We start from the raw sequence: 17226 nt of genomic DNA, 5'->3' as shown, positions 1-17226 counted from the left end.
GGTTTATATCAGGCTGCCCCTTCTCTTTGGGGCTTTAGCAGCAGAAAGGGAACATGTCCACACACAGTGAAATGTTCTGCTTTAGGTGCCATGTGTGTCCTGGGCTTTGGGGTTCAGAGGGCATTGCAGGCCTTTGGCAACCTTCCTGAGGGCTCAGAAACTGGCAGACCTGAAGGTGGCAACATGGGACCATGAAAATTACCAGACTTCACCATGCAGTGTCCTGCTTGCAAAGCTCACACACCACATTACTGGATGCAGGTGGGTACTGTGTGAGTCCCCATGGTGTTTGATCACATCCAGAGATGACATCCCAAGGGATGACTGGGTCAGAGGCTCTGCTGATGACCAGTCTCCTGGGTTATCTCTAGAGTACACTTTGCTATTAACCTGGCAGGTTAATATAATCAGATATAATAGAATAGGCTAGCTCTGACCTCTTGCATCCCACCCCAGAGTGGTTCAGGTGGTGGGTGGGCACAGCTGGCCAGCTCCTGTCCTGGTGGAGCAGAGAAGGAACAGCCATTGCCATCCACAGATGTCAGAGGTGAAAAGGGCTGGAAACTCTCCCAGTGAACCCAGGTCTGACCTGTTGGGCTGTGATAGTGTCCAGAGGTCACCATAGTAGCTGGGAGGAGTGTAGGGGCAAGGAGAGGCTGGTGGTGTGGAGCTGGAGCTTGGGAAGTGAGAGAAGGATGAAGGATGCTAAAGAAAAGCAGAGGAACACAGGGAAGAGCAGGGGACTTTGGAGGAAAGGGAGAATTTGGACCTGTCTGGAGAGAGGTCTCCAAGGAGCTGGAGAGGTCCTGGGAGGTTGACAGGCTGAAAGATGGTGGACTGGGACTCCAAATCCAAATCCTGTGGCTGCTGTAACCTGCGAGGTGAATGATGTGGGGGAGATGCACCATCTGCATGACCCCGGGCTGCACTTCCAAGTGGAAGACGGATCTGGTGGGCACCTGGTCAGCCTTGCTCAGGTGCCTGTTTCAGGTGTATTTGTAGATGATGGTCCCTGCTGACCTCTGTCCAAAGCTGAGGCCTGTGATGGAGTACTGGAGGTCACCTACACCAGGGAGGTGGCCCTGCAGGAGGGAGGGATGACGGGCTGCTGGAAGGAAGCTGACAGCTCTTATCAGGTGAGGTACCTCAGAAAGTGTTAGGCTATCTCTGGAAGATATACTTCTGGAAGATCTTGCAACACACATGTAGCCAGTCTGGGTCTGAATGGGGTGTTTTACACTGGGTGCTGCTTGCAGGGGTGTGCTGGGAAGCACTACGCAACTTGGCATTGAAGATCAGAGCCTTGTGAACCTCACTGACATCAGTGAAAAAAACATTGACTGGCACTTCCTCTACCCTGAGACTTGAAAAAAGCACTGGCCATGCCTGAGACTCACCATCTTTTTAATACAGATCTCTGTGTGCAGGCATATGACCCACTTGGGCCAGTGCCACTAGAGGGAAGGCATTGGTTCATCCCTGTATCCCCTGGGCAGGAGAGCTACTGGGATGGTCATGCAGAACCAGTTCCTGGAGCTCCAAGCTGTGTTTCACCCACTGATTCTTAGGTTATATTTTGCTATTGGAAGTTCCAGATCAGGAAGTTTCTGTTTCCCAAGAGAGCTGTTTCCCAAAATGTTGGTTGCTCACTTTTTTTTTTTGAGTAAAGCCTGTGTTGATTCCACTCTGCCTGGGTGTAGCAGCAGGGAGGAAAGTGGCCACAGGTAGTTGAAATGTTTAGTGAGAACAAATTGGGGATGTGAGCAAGTGGAATTTGCCTTTCCAGGAACTTAAAAAATGGTGCAATGTGTGCTGAGTTAGTGCAGTGAAAGCAATGAGACTCATCTGGAGGAAAAAGAATTGCTGTGAGTAACAGATTCTTAAGGCACATCTGACCCTGCAGGTGACAGCCAGAATCAGTCCCAGGTTGCCTGCTCTGTGTGTGGGTGTGACAGTGCCATGCTGGGACCGGCAAAGGCCTGACCTGCTGGAGGCAGGAGGAGAAGCCTGAGAACATGAGCAGCATCCCCAGCACCAAGTGTGGTTCTGGCCCTGCTCCTTGCTCCTGCAGGATGGAACTAGGCTGGCATGGGCACTGAGCCTGTCTGGCCCACCATCAGGATCTGTCCCTCTCCTGGGATTGAGGGCAGGTCCTGCCAGCTGATGTGGTGCTACTGTGGCAGTGTGTAGCGCTGAACCTCCAGCCAGCCACAGTGACCCCTGTGCTGCAGTCCTGCCTTCCCCCAGCCCTGCAGTGCTCCTTCCTCAGGCACCTTAGCTTCAGGTGAGACCTTCCCCCTGTGCTCCTCGAGAAGCATCTGTCAGAGGTGTGTGAGGGCTGGTCACCAGGTCCTTAGTCTGTGTCTGTAACAACAGGAAGACTTAATGCCTCATGTTTGTGAGAAGAAGCCATCCTCCAGCAATCTTCACCCAGCCTTCCTGACCCCATTAGCTGCACAAGTCCCCTTGTATACTCTCAAATATGCTGTGACTTCCATGTCCTCCCCCATGACCATGCAGCTCCAGCAGCCCTGCTCACCAGGCTGTCATTGAGGACCAGGGCATGACCTGACCTGATGATTCCTTATCTTCACACACCTCCTTGGTGCACACACAGCCACAGCCACCTCGTTCCTTCCCTCCTAGCTGTTCTCCTGGCCAGGGTCCCTCTCCAGGAACCACCCTGATCTGCACCCACTCCCCTTCGCCCCTTTCACTCACCTTCCCCTGCCCACCCTGCACTTACATGTTGGTATACTGCACAAAAAGCAGCTGGAGGTGATTTCACAGGGCTGCAGGTTCTCCATCTGCCTGCTGTTGTAGTGCAGTGTTCCTGTTTAGGGGGCCTGGGAGAAGCTCAGTGCCTGGAACTCTTGCACGGAGACACCAGCACTGTGGACGTTCTGTCCTGCAAAGTCCTGATGAAAACGCAGAACTGGCCAGGGCTGTCAGCCACGGTCTGCTGCTGTGCCATGGTATCTGTCCCAGCCATTCCAGAAGATCCAAGGCTCTGGCTCTGTTGCTTCCTAAGAAACCGAAAGCACCAGGTGACATCAGGGCTGATCCTCTGTCAAAGTGCCTTCATGTCCCAGCTGAGCACTCCTTCTCCTGCCCAAGGCCCCGCCTGCACCTGCTCCATCCCCTGGGCTGCTCCATTTGCACAGCCTCTCTCCCTTGCGCCCTTCCCTTTCTGCTTCTGCCCCACTCGACTCCTCTTCCACAAATTCCCAGGGGAAGGCAGGGCAGGGCTGTGCAGTCAAGGGCAGAAGTTTTTTTGCAAGGAAACACTGAAGCAGAGGATTCAATCCAGCCTGGAAAGCAGGTCTGGCAACACCTGCCCATCACCCTGTTCCCTGCATCTCCCTGGCCTCTCACCGTGTGCCTGGGCTGGGCAGTCTCCGCCTGCCCCAGGCTGAATGGGACACCCCCTTCCCTTGTCCCTGCTGCAGTGGCATGATGGGCTGTTAATTCTGGGGTGGTGAGAGGTAAAGGCCTGCAGGTTGTCATCTCCTTGAGAGCTACAGTGAAGGCAGAGAGCTGAGGGTTTGCAGCACAGTGGGCAGCTGCCTGGCACTGCTGGCACGGCCCTGTCAGCCCCACAGCAAGGCATCACTGTCCCACCCCAGAGCACCCATTGCCACCACCAGCAGCATGGCTGAGCACCCCACCAAGCACCATGGGGTGACTGGGTCAGCTCAGGAGCTGGGCAGGGCCTAGTGGGACAGGACCTACTGGTGACATTTCAGTGACCCACACTGCAGTGCAGGCAGTGCTCAGTGAGGGAGTGGTGTCGGGGTGATGGAGCCAGTGCCAAGAGCCCAAGAAACAACAATCATGGAGGCACACATTACCCAGTAGCTCTGTGAGGTTTCTGGGGAAGGAAGGACCTCTAGCCATCCATCCCTCTGGGTTCCTGCCTGGTCACCCCACTGCAGGCAGAGCTGCATCTCTTGCTGTTCCTGGGGCAGTGCAGCCCCACAGTACTGCTTGTGTCTCACAGTCCCATCCCTGGGGTGATGTCCTCAGATGCATAAGGTGCAGCAAAACAATCCCAAATGTTGTCCACTTGTGGTGCCAGCTAAGCACAGAATCACAGACTGGTTTGGGTGGGAAGGGATTTTTAAAGGTCATCTAGTCCACACCCCTGCCACTGGCAGGAACACCTTCCACTATCCCATGTTGCTCCAAGCCCTATCCTACCTGGCCTTGGACACTTCCAGAGAAGGAGAAACCATGGCTTCTCTTGGGCAACCTGTGCCAGTACCCTACCACCCTCACAGGGAAGAATTTCTTTCCAATATCCAATTTAAATCAGCCCTCCTTCATCTTAAAGCATGGCCACCCACAGCTTCTGATAGAGCTTGCTGTCAGGATAATTCTCTGCAAACTCATTTAGTGTCTCCTTCCAAGGCTTCTAATCCTTGCTGGTTGCATGCATAGGAACAGTTTTTCACACTACAGGTCAAAAATCCTGCACGCCAGGTAGGGTAATGGAGGTCTGCTAGGGGTCCCCGCTGGCAGCAATACCACATGCCATGGAGTTCTGCACCATGCCCCAGGGAGGCACAGCACCACCTGCAGGGATGCTCCTCAGCTGCCTGCAGACGCTGGACATGGGATCATTTCTCCTGCCTTAGAATTGAGTCAGCTCCATGAGGACACACTATCGATCTCCCAAGGCTCTGGAAGCACATGGGTCCCTGGAGCTTCTACACTGGAATGCTTCATCCTTGGATAGTTTCTTTTTTACCATCAGTGAGAACTGCAGATGAACAGCCCGGTTAAGCCACTCATCCCACTTAGAGCAGGGAACTCAAGCTGGATATTGAAGAGCAGTGATCTGCCTGGAAACCCTTGGGACTTGTATATTTGGGGCGTAAGAGAGAAGTGACCCGAGACAAACTATCTGGGGGGAGAACCTTCCTCTGTACCCAGGGTGATCTCAAAAGTCATCCACTGAAAATAAAGAACAGATTTGGGGCATGTGATAGAAAAATGCACAGAGAGATACTGACACTGCTAGATGACATGATGGGGAGGGAAAGAGTTTTCTGGGGAGAAGAAAGGTTCCGGGTTCCAGGCAGGAGGAAGCGGAGAGTGGTGCAGATCTTTGTCTTCGGTGGGGGTGGGAGGAGGGGGTGGTCAGGGACGTGAATCCAGAACGGATGTAAAACGTAAAGCAAGGGACCTGGGAAGGGAAGGGCCGGGCCGGGGTATTTCAGATGGGCAGGAATAGCCCCGGCAGTGGCGACCCCGTGGGACCAAGCAGAACCAGCTGCCCCGGTATGCCCGGGGCCAGCGGGGAGCCCCCGCCACGCGTGTACCGAGAGCGGGCAGGGCAGGCGGGCACCTCCCGCTCCGCACCCGCGGCGGGGGCGTGTCCCACGCCCTGCCCCGCCCCGGGACCGGCCGCGCTCCTCCCGCCGCGCTGGCACCGCCGCTGCCGCCCAGGTAAGCGCGGGGGGCGGCGGGGACCCGTCCCGGGAAGATGTGAAGCGAGGGAGGCTCTTAGTGCACGGCCGCTGTCCGGGACCGCACCGCACCTTCGGCTGGGGGGAGCGGTCGGTGGGGGCCGCCGCTACCCCCAGAAGCGGAGGCACCGGGGGTATCGGGATTACCGGGGCGCGCGGCGGGCCCGGGGGCTTCTCTACAGCCGGAGGTGCCGGCGGGGCCGGGGTCGGAGCCGGGGGCAGGCGGTGCGAGAGTGCCGCATGTCTCCGCATCTATTCTGAGATGCAGCAAATGCCCAGGAAATCAAAACGGCATAAAAATGGGTCGCGGAGAAAAGCCGCGTTTGTCCTGAACGGGGTTTAGGTCCCTGTGTCATGTCCTCCCGCCAAGCGTGTTCTCCAAGTTTCTTTCCCCCTGACCAGAGGGGCACCTGCACAGGGGTGAATGTCTTTAAGCTGAAGAAAGGTGGATAAGATTAAATATTAGGAAGAAATTCTCCACTGTGAGGGTGATGAGGCAATGGCAGAGGTTGCTCAGAGAAGCTGTGGCTGCTCCATCCCTGGAAGTGTCCAAGGCCAGGCTGGACAGGGCTTGGAGCAACCTGGGATAGTGGAAGCTGTTCCTGCCCTTGGCAAGGAGGTGGAAAGAGATGAGCTTTAAGGTCCCTTTTAACCCAAGCCATTCCATGATCTTTTTGTGTTTCTTCCAACTCATGACATTCTATGTTTCCATGAACTGCATGGTCTCCTTTGAGAGGGAACATCTGAGAGTGATGAATGGAGCTGGACTGTGGTGTTATACTGTAGCTGTTAGTTGTGCAAAACATTGCCGGGATAAATTCCTTCTGCCCTGCTCCAGCTCCTGTGGGGAATGCAGATTGCTTTTGTGCAATTGGGACCTGGCAGTGACAGCACAGCAGGGGCTTAGCTGCCTGTGGTGGAGCAAATGAGAATCAAAGGTCTCTCGTGTTGTGAAATTATTTGATTTTTGCACCAGTCACTCTTCATCTGGGGAGAATTTCCAACATTTATGATTTTTATTGGCAGATCTTTATGATCTGAACCAAATCCCATGATTAATGATTTCCAGTCTAGGTCACAGAGGTGTGTGGAGAGGTGGCAGTGGCAGTGCTGCCAAATGAGCCTTTAACCTGGAGCCGGTAAATTGCTGAAGCAGCAGCCAAGAAAACAATCCTTTCTGATTGTGTTCTGACACGGCGTTCCCGCTGCACTTCTTCGAGAACCAACAGGGTACATTAAACGGCAGCTTTGTAGCTCTCTGTGCTGCTGCTGACACAAACTCCTGGTGACAAGGTGAAGTGCACCAGGGTTCGTCACTCTCTGCCCGCATCCCTCCCTGCCCGCGCTGGGACGGGGCCGTGCAGCCCATCGCTGGGGCCGTGAGCTGCTCTCGCCATTTTGCAGCGTGACTTTTGCTTCTGTTTCTTGGGACCATTTGAAAGGAAATCACCCGGCAAAGGCAAACCCGCTGCTTTCTCCAGGTAGGTGTAAAGCGAATCTTGGACCCCACCAGGAGGTGGCTGGAGAGGTAAAGCTTTGGCAGGGAGGGGGCTGGGCAAACAAGGTGGAGGACGGAACAGGAGGCGAAGGAGGGGTCCAGTGCTGCTCTGGGGTGTCAGAGTTACTGTGTGTCAGCAGCTGGAGGACCATGAAGCAGAAACCAGGCAGCAGGATTGGGACGGGCCTGGAAATGGCAAGAAAGTGGGAATGGGAGGGTTGGGCAGAGGTAAGTGGAAGCTAGCTGGAGAGCTATCAAGGGGGAAGAATGGGGAGAAAAGCTAGAGAGGTAAAGAGGAGGTTGCGGTGCCCGGGCGACAAGAAAATGGGGTTCCTGTGTACCAGCCCCCTTGATTTTGGCTCATCTGCTCCATGGGCAGAGGGTGGGCAGCAGTGCATTACATGTCTGCACAGTGTTACCATGTCCTGTGTGCAGCATCTTCGATGTGGAGGGACAAGAAGCAGTGACATGAACACGGGGTTGTCCCCCAGTTGGGCACCCCATTCTGGAAGGCTGATCTGCTGGTCTGGGAACCACACCTAGGGGTTGTGGGACTCTCTTTTCATCTGTTGTATTGTGATTCCTGATAAAAATGGTAACTTCAGGATGGAGACCATCAGTTTTCATCCTCATATTATTTTAAAAATACAAGCTCTCCCTGCCCTAAAATCATCATCCCCTGTCACACTGTCTTCTGTGTGACTTGATTCTCTTCCCACTGTCTCCTTTTCTCTTGGCAGGCAAGCCCTGTGCCCCTCCCTGGGGTCAGAGCAGGGCTGCTGCGGGTGGTGTTGATAACACAGAGTGCACAGCATGGTCCACGGGGTGGGGGTAGGGCCTTGGGCTCCCCAGTGCTCCAACCATGCCTGGGCTGTGTTCAGAGTCATGTGTCCTGTGGAGAGAGCTGATTTTTTTGGCAGCAGAGTCTGGCTTGCCCTGGAGACAGGGCAGTTTGATTTTGCTGAGCCAGACCTTGCTGGGAAACAAGGGGGTTCTTCATTGAGATAATGGGCTGTGGCACCCAGGGTGTTGTAGCAGGTGGAGGATGGACCCCAGGATGAGCAGAGAGGGGAGTTGCAGGAAACTCAGGGTGCCAGTAGGACTTTGTGCCAGTGGCTGCTGTTGTTTTTGGGGGAGTTGATCTCTGCAGGATGGTGAGAGTGGCAGGAAGGTGCCTGTGGGCTGTGGGACACTGGGTAGTGTGGCTGTGCTCAGACAAGAGCTGGAGCCCAAATACTGTTTCACTACCCCTCTGCACCAGGAGGAGTGTGGTGTGTTCACTGTGGGGTCTGTGCTGGCTCCTGCTCTGACAGGCTTTGTGGAGATGGACTGGGACTCCACCACACCAGTGGAGACTTGGCTGATTTTGGGGAGGGAAGGAGGTGAGCTGTGGGAGAGTGCTGGTGCACCTCTGGGCTGAAGCCTGGTCCCTGGCAGGATCACTAGGGCCAGGAGGATACTGGAGCAGAGGCAGGTGTACTGCTTGGTGAACTGCAGGACTCTTGGGATCCACCTTATATATTTTTATGAATGTCTTCTGCCCACAAAGCAGCTGAAACTGGCTGAGGAGTTGGAGGTGGAAAGCATCACTGGTGGCTGGAGTTGCACCACTGAGCACAGATGGAGGAGGAGTGAGCATGAGACTGTGCATGGTGGCACTAATGTGAAACAAGAGCGGGCCTTCAGGTTATGATGGAAGAAGTCTGTACTGATCAAGGATAGAGGGATATGGAGTCACCACTCTAAAGTCTTTCTAATATTGGCACAGGTATGGAGGAACCTGGTGAGGGTGTTGGCTTAGTTCTGACTAAACACTGTGGGAGTCAAACTGGACTGTGGGAGTCAAACTGGAGCAAATCCCCAGGAAAGTGAGAGAAATGGGCAGCCCTTGTAAGAGCACACCATTGACTGTGAGTCTGGTGCATGGGGGCTGGTGATGTGGCAGGGGTGTGTGGTGGGTCAGGGTGGGTGTCTGTCTGTCTGGGATGGAGCCACAGAGGTATGGGGTCCCTGTTAGGTGCCATTGTGTGTGGTGAGGAGGTAGATGGGAAAGAATGCTCTGGGTCCTGCTGATGTTCAGGACCAGGTGGACCAGAGTCCTTTGTGTCCAGGGACCAGAGCCTGGGCTGCCCCATGGGACAGACTATGCTTTATGGGATGGGCTGGAGAGGCTGTGGTCGGATCTGTGCTGCACTTTGTTTGTAGGGTGTGACCAAAACAGGTCTGCTGCTGGGACTGCTCCATGGCTCCTGCTGGCCTTGTATTAAAGGCAATATTTTGCATGTATGGAGAACTGGCAGCACTGTAGTGGATAGGGTATGGTTTGAGATCAGGGTTTGTTTTTTCCCACAGCGGGGACCAGAGTCAGAGCCAGCTCTTCCCTGCAAGCACGGATGGTGACACCAGATGCTCTGAGGCTCCAGCTGCCCCCTCCTCTTGTGTTCCTGCTTGGGGGATATGGAACCGGCTTGCAGAGCTGGATGGGAATGGCTGGAACAGGCACATGGTACCCTTCACTCTGCAGAGCAGACAAGCAAGTTTTCCAGATGTTGAGCTCAGTCCTTAAACAGAGCAGAAAATAAATTACTTAACCTGAATCCTTTAGAGACATCCATGAAGGATGTCTCAATAAGAAAGTGCTGAGCTCTTCAATTAGCTGTAACATCGTTCTGAGTCCAAAAATTATCTGTGGGACCTGATAAAGCTCCTGAAGGACAAAGTTCTCAGGGCAGAAATAAGCAAATGTTTGCAGACAACAGAACCCAGATTCAATAAAAAGAAAATTTTATTGTATGCAGGAGCAGTTAAAAACTAGCAGCTCCTGTTCAGTGCAGAGCTGTTGGACATTGCCTTAGAAGACCTGTGCTACAAGTGACTGAAAGCTAGAAAAACAAAGCTGCCATGGGGAAGAGAGGTGGAGAGATCACACACACAGCTGGACTCCTGGCCCTGACACAGCAGGGAATCCCTGGACAGAAACAGCCCTGAGGAGCCTGGCAAGGTGCGATGTTTAGAGCTGGTAGAGGAAGGCAAAAGCTTCCTGGCACTTGTGCCAATCTCCAAGGGAGACCCTTCCTGACCCCAAATTGATGATGAGCTGTTACCTGAGCATGCGAGCAACCTCTGTGCCTGACCCCTATGGCCGTCATTGCTCCAAAGCACAGCACAGCTGCCGAATTCCTTTCCTTCCTCTACTGGAGGCACCTCAGGAGGGCTCAGCACCACAAAATACTCCAGAAGTGGGGTATCTTGGGAGTAAAAATTAATTTCCAGTCCCACCAGGAGACCATTAGTGCTCCAAAGTGTTGAGGAAGTGAAATCTTTCAACATCTCCTGTTCCCATTTTTAATGAGTGCTGCATCTGGCAAATGTGTGGATGGGTAGGTCTGTAGTGGTCTCCAGATGCCAGGAATGGATTTTCTTGTTCTTTGTATACCATTGAATCTTTCCCACTGATACCCATCTAAAAAGGTCTTGTACCCTTGAGGACCCCCACATATTAGTGGGTCCTGTCATGACTAGTGCTGGGTCCATTCTCCAAAGCTTAAGGCAGAATTAGGGTTTGATACAGGCTGGTATATCACTGTGCTCACAGCTGGAATTGGGTCAGATGACCACTAGAGACCTCTTCCAGCCTAAGTTCTTCCATGATCATGGGCAGAAGGTGCAGAGCAAGAGGTGCCACGCTGATGGGAGATGAATACCAGCATAATCATGACCACAACTGCCTTGGGGCTGCCATGTTAATGCTCCCTGCATTAAAAGCTGCTGAGAGGTGTAATATCTCTTTGATTAGCCATTTGATCCCACTCTCTTTGAGAAACAGCCACCCCAGGGCTCACACTGCCTACCTCTTCCTTTGTGGTTTACATTAGTTCTCCAGTACTGAGGAGTTCTCCCTTGACCTTGGGGAAGCTCTCCTCCTCATCCTGACAGAATGTCTTTGGGAGATATCTTTTGTTGTCCTCTCCTTTGAGATCCTGGTGTGTGTCTGAGAAGAGACCTTCCTCATCCTCACTTGTGTGGACCTTGGCTTTCCATGGACCTTCTCCTGCAGACTGGTGATGTCAATGAAGAGACAACAGAGCATGTCCCAGATGTCCTACTTGTTCAGTGAATTCCAGTGGTTCTTCAGAAACCTCCTCAAAGGTCTTCTAGATGCTCTGCCGTGTTGCCCCCAGCTCTCCTCTAGATCCTGCTGCAGAGCACTGCAAAGGAAGCAGAGAGCTCACCTGTGTGGAGAAGACAAAAGTCCTCGTAGTCTGGTTTGTTGGACTCATGGCAGAGATCATTCAGGCATTTCCACCTGTGGGAGGAAGCCAGTCCAAGCAAGTGCCTGGAAATCAAGAGAGGAGAAAGGCTGCTGAGCACCTGATCCTGAGCTCCCTCGGAGAATGAAGGTTGGATGCTGGTGATGGCAGGATGTGAGCACCCTTTGCTGTCTGGTTTCCTTGGATTGACTGGCATGTTCCTGAGCTTTGGGAACCTGAACTGTGTCCCAGCAGACCTAGGGCTAGCTTGTGTCTGTCCCAAGAGGAGGGCAGGGCAGCGGAGGCAATGCAGCTGTGGGAGGACCAGGGTTGTGCAAAGCCTGGAGGATCTGGGATTCTAAGACCCGGGGACAGAGAAGTTTCTTATTCTGGTAGCCCCATCCAGGATCCTCAGGAGCTGGCAGCTGCTCTAGCATCTTTGTCTCCTCCATGCTTCAGCCCCAGGGCAGGGTCCCTTCTCTGAGAGCATGTGGTGAGTTGTCACCAAGCCCCTGCCTTCTCTGGCCTCACACCTGCTAGCCCCTGGTGTCAGGAGATCACATCGGTCATCTTGATGACACTGGGAGCTCCCACATTACTGAGGAAAGGGAACTTGGGTCCAGGGCTTGAGAGCAGGGGACAGAGGGATGGGGAGGGGACAGAGCTGCCTTGAGAGGTGGAGAAACCCCCACCTCTATGGTGGAGAAACCCCCTCTATGTGTCCAGGGGACCAGGTGAGGAGACTTGTGCTGGGCAAGTGGGAAGGGGATGAGAAGCAGCCCTCTCGCCTCTTCTTCCTCTGGTGGCAACCAGGGCTGGTGTGGCCAATGCAATGAGGGCCAGGATGATGTCCACAAAAAGGTGAGTGTGGAGCCAGAAGCTCAGTGAGAGGGTCTGGAGGAGCCAGGAGAGGGCACAGGGGCAGCTGGTGTCCATGTGCACCAGGCCCCCCTCACACAGCAGGTGCCTCATGGCTGAGGGACTCAGTCAACAGTGGCACAAGTGTGTCTCTGCTCAGTGCTCCACAGAGGTCTCCAGCTGTAGCAAGGGATGGCAAACTGACATCTCTGGGAAATGTCCATGTTACAGGGCATGGCCTGGTGCTCATATCTGTGCCAGATTCCTAGGCAGGTCATGCAGGTCATGCAGGTCATGCAGGATTACTTACAGCAGCAGGACAGATGCTGACAGAGACTGCAGCTGGATGGGAGGGACCTGGATGCCAGGTGAGGATATGATACTGGGCAAACTGATGCTCAGGGGAAAAACATTTTTTATACTTATGGTGTACTAATACACCTATATAGTTATATAGTCGCCACATTAGCTCTTGGAAAAGATTTTGGAGTCACAGCAGAGCGCTTGATTAAAACAGGAGCCTGGGGCACTGCAGAGAGCAGAAGCACAGTGCTAATAATAGCTCTGCCAGCACTGCACTGCTCAGAAGTGGTGCAGGCTCTGGATCCTGCTCTGAGCCCAGTGGGAAGTGTGGGCTGGAGTGTCCCTGCCTTCCTGCCTTGCTCCTGCCTGCTTGTGGCAGATGGGTGCTGCTGGCCATGTTTGGACAGTGGATACTGGGCTGAGCCAGGTGGGCTGTCTGGTCTGATATCCCTGACTTGCACTGAAGCTTGATGTTGCCATATTTTAGATATTTTGCTGCCATGCAGGAGAAGTGCTCATGGTCAGTAGCACTAGACTGTTTCCCATGTTTCTCCTGTTAGATAATTTTCCCAGTTTCTCCTGTTGGGGAGCAGGCTGGTGTCCCTGGTTGTATGCTCGGGCAGTGCTCTCTGTGGATGATGGAGTTCTGCAGACAGCCTGGTGTAGGGGCTGGTTCCTCATTCACACTGGAGTTTTTAAGGATGGGTCTAGTATGATCGTCAGCACCACAACAGTTACCTTGTAATTTCGTAGCCCACTCCTTCTTGCCCTCTCTGAGCACATGCTGAAGGTGTTCCTGTTCAGCTGTGTGCCACAGAATGTTGTTTTGTTCAGGGAACAGATGATGAACTGGTTTACTGAGCATGGACCTTGTTCAGGTCAGGCTGTCGCCTTTCAGGACCTAGCAAGGTTTTACAGGTGAACCTCGGTTCAGCTACATTGTGTTGTATATGGGCTTATTTCCTTCTCCTAACAGAGCTTATGGCTTTGGCCATGAATCCTGCAGGATTCAGCTCTGGATCGATACCTCTGGATGCCACTAACAGTGTCATGGCCCTATTGTGTCACCTGAGTTGGTCTGACAGGGGAGGGTGGGGTGCCTCTCTGCAAGCATCTGAGACTCAGGTGACTCTGAAGCATCTCCATGTGCTTGCTGGGACTGAGGCTGGGAGCAGCCAGATGGCTTCTCCTCTGATGGCATCACCTAAAATCCTACCAAGAACCATTTTGGTTTTGCCTAGTAAACGCTAGGAGTGGAGAAGGGCACTTCCCTCTGACCTGCTTTGGGAGGTGCGGATGTCTCAGTGCTTTGGAAAGGCTGGAGGGACCATCAGTGGAGAAATTAGGAGATGTGAAATGGGCTTGAGGGGATGGCTGCACATTGCCATCTTTAAGGTCCAAACAAAGCAAATGCATTTTGGATGAATGGGTGACATTCCAATATTCAGGAATTCTGACATCCCCCGAAGTCCTTGTTAAAACCAGCCAGACCAGCTAGAAACCAGTCCCACATCAGCATTTCTGGGAGGATTGGAGAAGTTGGAGTGATTCTCTGGTGAGACGTATTTGGGAGCTACCCTTCTGCCATCCAACCCACCACCTGTCCAGGGGTCCCTGCTGTGGTCCCCGATATGTGCAGTATCCCAAGGGAATGCTGCAATTCCCTTGGAATCCCTTGGTCCCCCATATGTGCAGTATCCCAAGGGAATGCTGCAAATCCCAAGGGAGTGCCAGGCCACTGCTTGCCTGGGGCATGATCCTGTCTTGCTGCTACAGTGTCCACTTCTGCTGCAGGAAGTCCACTGCGAAGAGCTGATCTGGGTTAGTGGGGACTTTGTTTGCTCCTGAGGCACCAGTGGCAGTATTTTATTATATGCACTAAATTGTTGTCCTGTATCACTGATACATCAGTGACCCAAGACTCAGTTTGCCTGGTACAAAGCCATTTTCCCTTTCTGCTGGTTCTGGCAGAGGGCCCTACAGCAGCTACTGCATGTGACATCCCCACTCTGTTTTCCCCCACTACTCCCAAATCTTCCTCCGCATTTATGCACCTTCTTACATGGTAGCTTTTTTTTTTTTTTTTTTGCATTTACTCTTGTATAAACATTGTCATGCTACTTTTCTGGGATGCTCTTGGGAGAAGAGCTCTTCCCTCTGCATTTAATAATCCCTCTTTGCAGAGTAACAAATAGCACATGCTTGCTTTGCACCATGGGCAAGGCACCAGGATTGTGTTCCTTTACAGCTGGAATTGCTTATTCAACATAATCCAGGCTCTGAAGCTGCTTCTGCAACACAGCTGGGGCTTAGCAGAGGTGATGCTATGCATGGAAGGGGACTCAGAAGTTGTGATTTGGAGTGATATAGCTGAAGACAGAGGGATACATCCTGATATTTTGAGTTGATGTCTAAGCTAAGGAGAGAAGGTGCTTGGTATCTCTCTCCTGGCATTTCTTTAATTTCTTCTCATTGTAAAGATCTCAAGGCATTTTAAAAGCTACAGAAAAATCTACTCTGCCTGTCTCAAAATATAATTTGGAAATTGTATTTATCTTCCTGCCCAGATCAGAGTGCTTTCAGAGGGCTTTTTGAAAAATGTATGGCAAAACCATAGTAAATCCGTTCAATTCAGGAATGAGTAAAACAAATGAAACAAACTATTTTATTGCCAGTGTGTTAGATGACTCTTTGCTGTTTTCAGTAATGGAATGGAATTGGAAAGGTTTATCTAAATTCTTAGTCTGTACCAAATCTGAGAGCACCTCAAGTCAAAGCTAATAAGAGATACACAACTTGACTTTAAAAATTAAAAAAAAAAACTCAATAATGTAAAAAAGGGAGGTTGATGCAAAATGGTCTGATATCAAAACCCCTTTCTCTAAATAATTAATTGTTCCTAAGCCTATGGCATTTCTACAGGAATGAGCATAACTGGCACAGGGGAACTGGCAGGACTGTGCAATAGAACAGACTTATTTTTTCAGTCTCTTAATAATAACACAAAAACCACAACTGAAAAGTATTTATGGTTCAGTCATTATATTTGTGCTGTGACCTGTGTGCTTAGAGCTTTAATTCCCAAAGTCAAGGCTTTGGGAAGTTATTAAAGTCTGGCTATAAACGATACGAAGGTTTTTGTAATTAACTGTGATGACTGAATTTATAAACTTCATAACTGAATTTAGCGGTGTCTCCCAGCACGGTGACCCCAGCAGGTCGCTGTCCCCATGTCCCTCGGGTCACCGGGGTGGCCATAGTGTGTGCCGGCAGCTGTGGGCACAGGCGACAGCGCTATCACGGGTTTGCCTCCCCTCCTTGCCGCACCCGCGTTCCGGCCGTGCCAGCTCTCACGGAGCTTTTCTACCCAACGCAGGTGGGGATCGACGCGGAGCCGGGACACCTCCTGTACCATGCGAGGATGTGCCCGCACCCTCGCTGACTTGCCCGCCCCCGCCCCCGCTGCCTGTCCCGCCCGGCACCATGGGAGGATGCTTCTCCAAGCCCAAACCAGGTGACTGCCCTCTGCGCCGGGCCCCCATCCCACTGCCCCCGTGGGAGAAGTAGGTCAGCGGTGGACGCTGGCTGGGGGAATGTTAATGCTCGGCTCCTGCAGGGAGGATTACTGGGCTCTTAATCCCCCCAAATTCCTCAGTGCTCTCACTCCCAGGCAGGAAGCTGTGGGGGGTTGAAGCAGTGCCAGGGTGGTGGTAGGTGGGTGGGAGGGGAGCTCACCCTGTACCACGAGGGAGGCATCTCTGCCTGGTCACGCCGCCTTGCTCTTCACCACCCACCTGCTTCTACCTTTCTGCTGGATCTGGAGCAGAGTTGCCCCCCTCGTGCCCTAGTATAGGTTTGGGTGACAGCTATCCCAGCATAGACACATGGGCCTCCAGCACCTTCCTTCTGCCACAGCTTTGTCACTCTGGCACACTGGCCAGCCTTTATTTCTTTCTCTGCGGGAAGGGAATGATCTGGAAAGGAGCAGGCCAGGTCCTGGAGCTGCTCTGCTGTTGGGATTTTATTTTCCTGGTGAAGCTTGTCCATCTGTACTGCTTTTGGTGGGGAAAGCAGCTGTAGACACCTGGACATCAAGGATTCTCCCCTTGCCTGGCACATTCCTTCCATGGCTGGGCTAGCTGGGCTCCCTGCTCTCTACAGCTTGGGGAAGGTTGGGTGTTTGTGCGAGGGGCGGGGGTGGTGCCAGCTGCTCAGGCAAACTGGCTGGTTGAGAGGGGCCTGGTGTGGAGGTGTCAATGCTCAGCCTTGTCCTGAGCAGGCTGGGCATGAGCAGACACTGCGTGATCACCCATACTCATCACCCCTGGCAGCACTGCATGGCTCTGGCACAGGACCCCAGGGAGTGATGGTTGGTCCTGTCAGTGTTCCCGAAGCTGCCATGGAGGAGTGCTCCAGCTCCCATCCTGCAGCTTGTTTTGGCCATCTCAAAGGGAGCTTAGGGTAACCTGGTCCTTGTTACTTGCTTGTGTTCCAGGGCAAGGAGAATCAGAGAATGGTGATGATCTATCAAACCAGTCAGCATCCCTGTGTAGCCTTTGTGGGTGGAAAGATGTCTTTTGGGGACCTTTTCTTGGCAATTTGTCTTCACTGTCTGAGGCAGGAGGGATTTCAGGTTGAAGGACTGAATGGGTCAGAAGGGCAATAGAAGTTGTGCCTCACTGAGCATCCATGGAGTGAGGTCGCTGCCTTTATGCAAGGCACAATGAGAAAATAAAGGTGGCTTTCTGCCCTTGACCTGTACTGTGATTATGTTATGGATCACCATGAAGGTAATATGGCACTGGACACTGACCTGTAAGTGTTCTCTGTGAAAGCCCTGTTTATA

General features: G+C 52.7%; 1 protein-coding gene across 1 annotated transcript in view; it reads left to right on the top strand.

Moving 5' to 3' along the window:
• Nucleotides 1-5285: 5285 nt before the first annotated feature.
• Nucleotides 5286-17226, top strand: part of LOC137465888 (apoptosis-inducing factor 3-like) — a 31449-nt gene continuing 19508 nt past the window's right edge. Inside the window, exons 1-2 of the mRNA XM_068177892.1 lie at nt 5286-5451; nt 15757-15894. Coding sequence (XP_068033993.1) covers nt 5286-5451; nt 15757-15894 — 304 coding nt within the window. The remainder of the gene's footprint in view (nt 5452-15756; nt 15895-17226) is intronic.

Source organism: Anomalospiza imberbis, unplaced genomic scaffold, assembly GCF_031753505.1.
Source record: "Anomalospiza imberbis isolate Cuckoo-Finch-1a 21T00152 unplaced genomic scaffold, ASM3175350v1 scaffold_117, whole genome shotgun sequence".
NCBI lineage: Eukaryota > Metazoa > Chordata > Aves > Passeriformes > Viduidae > Anomalospiza > Anomalospiza imberbis.
The sequence above is the reverse complement of the archived record's forward strand: the minus strand, read 5'-3'. Positions and strand labels throughout refer to the sequence as shown.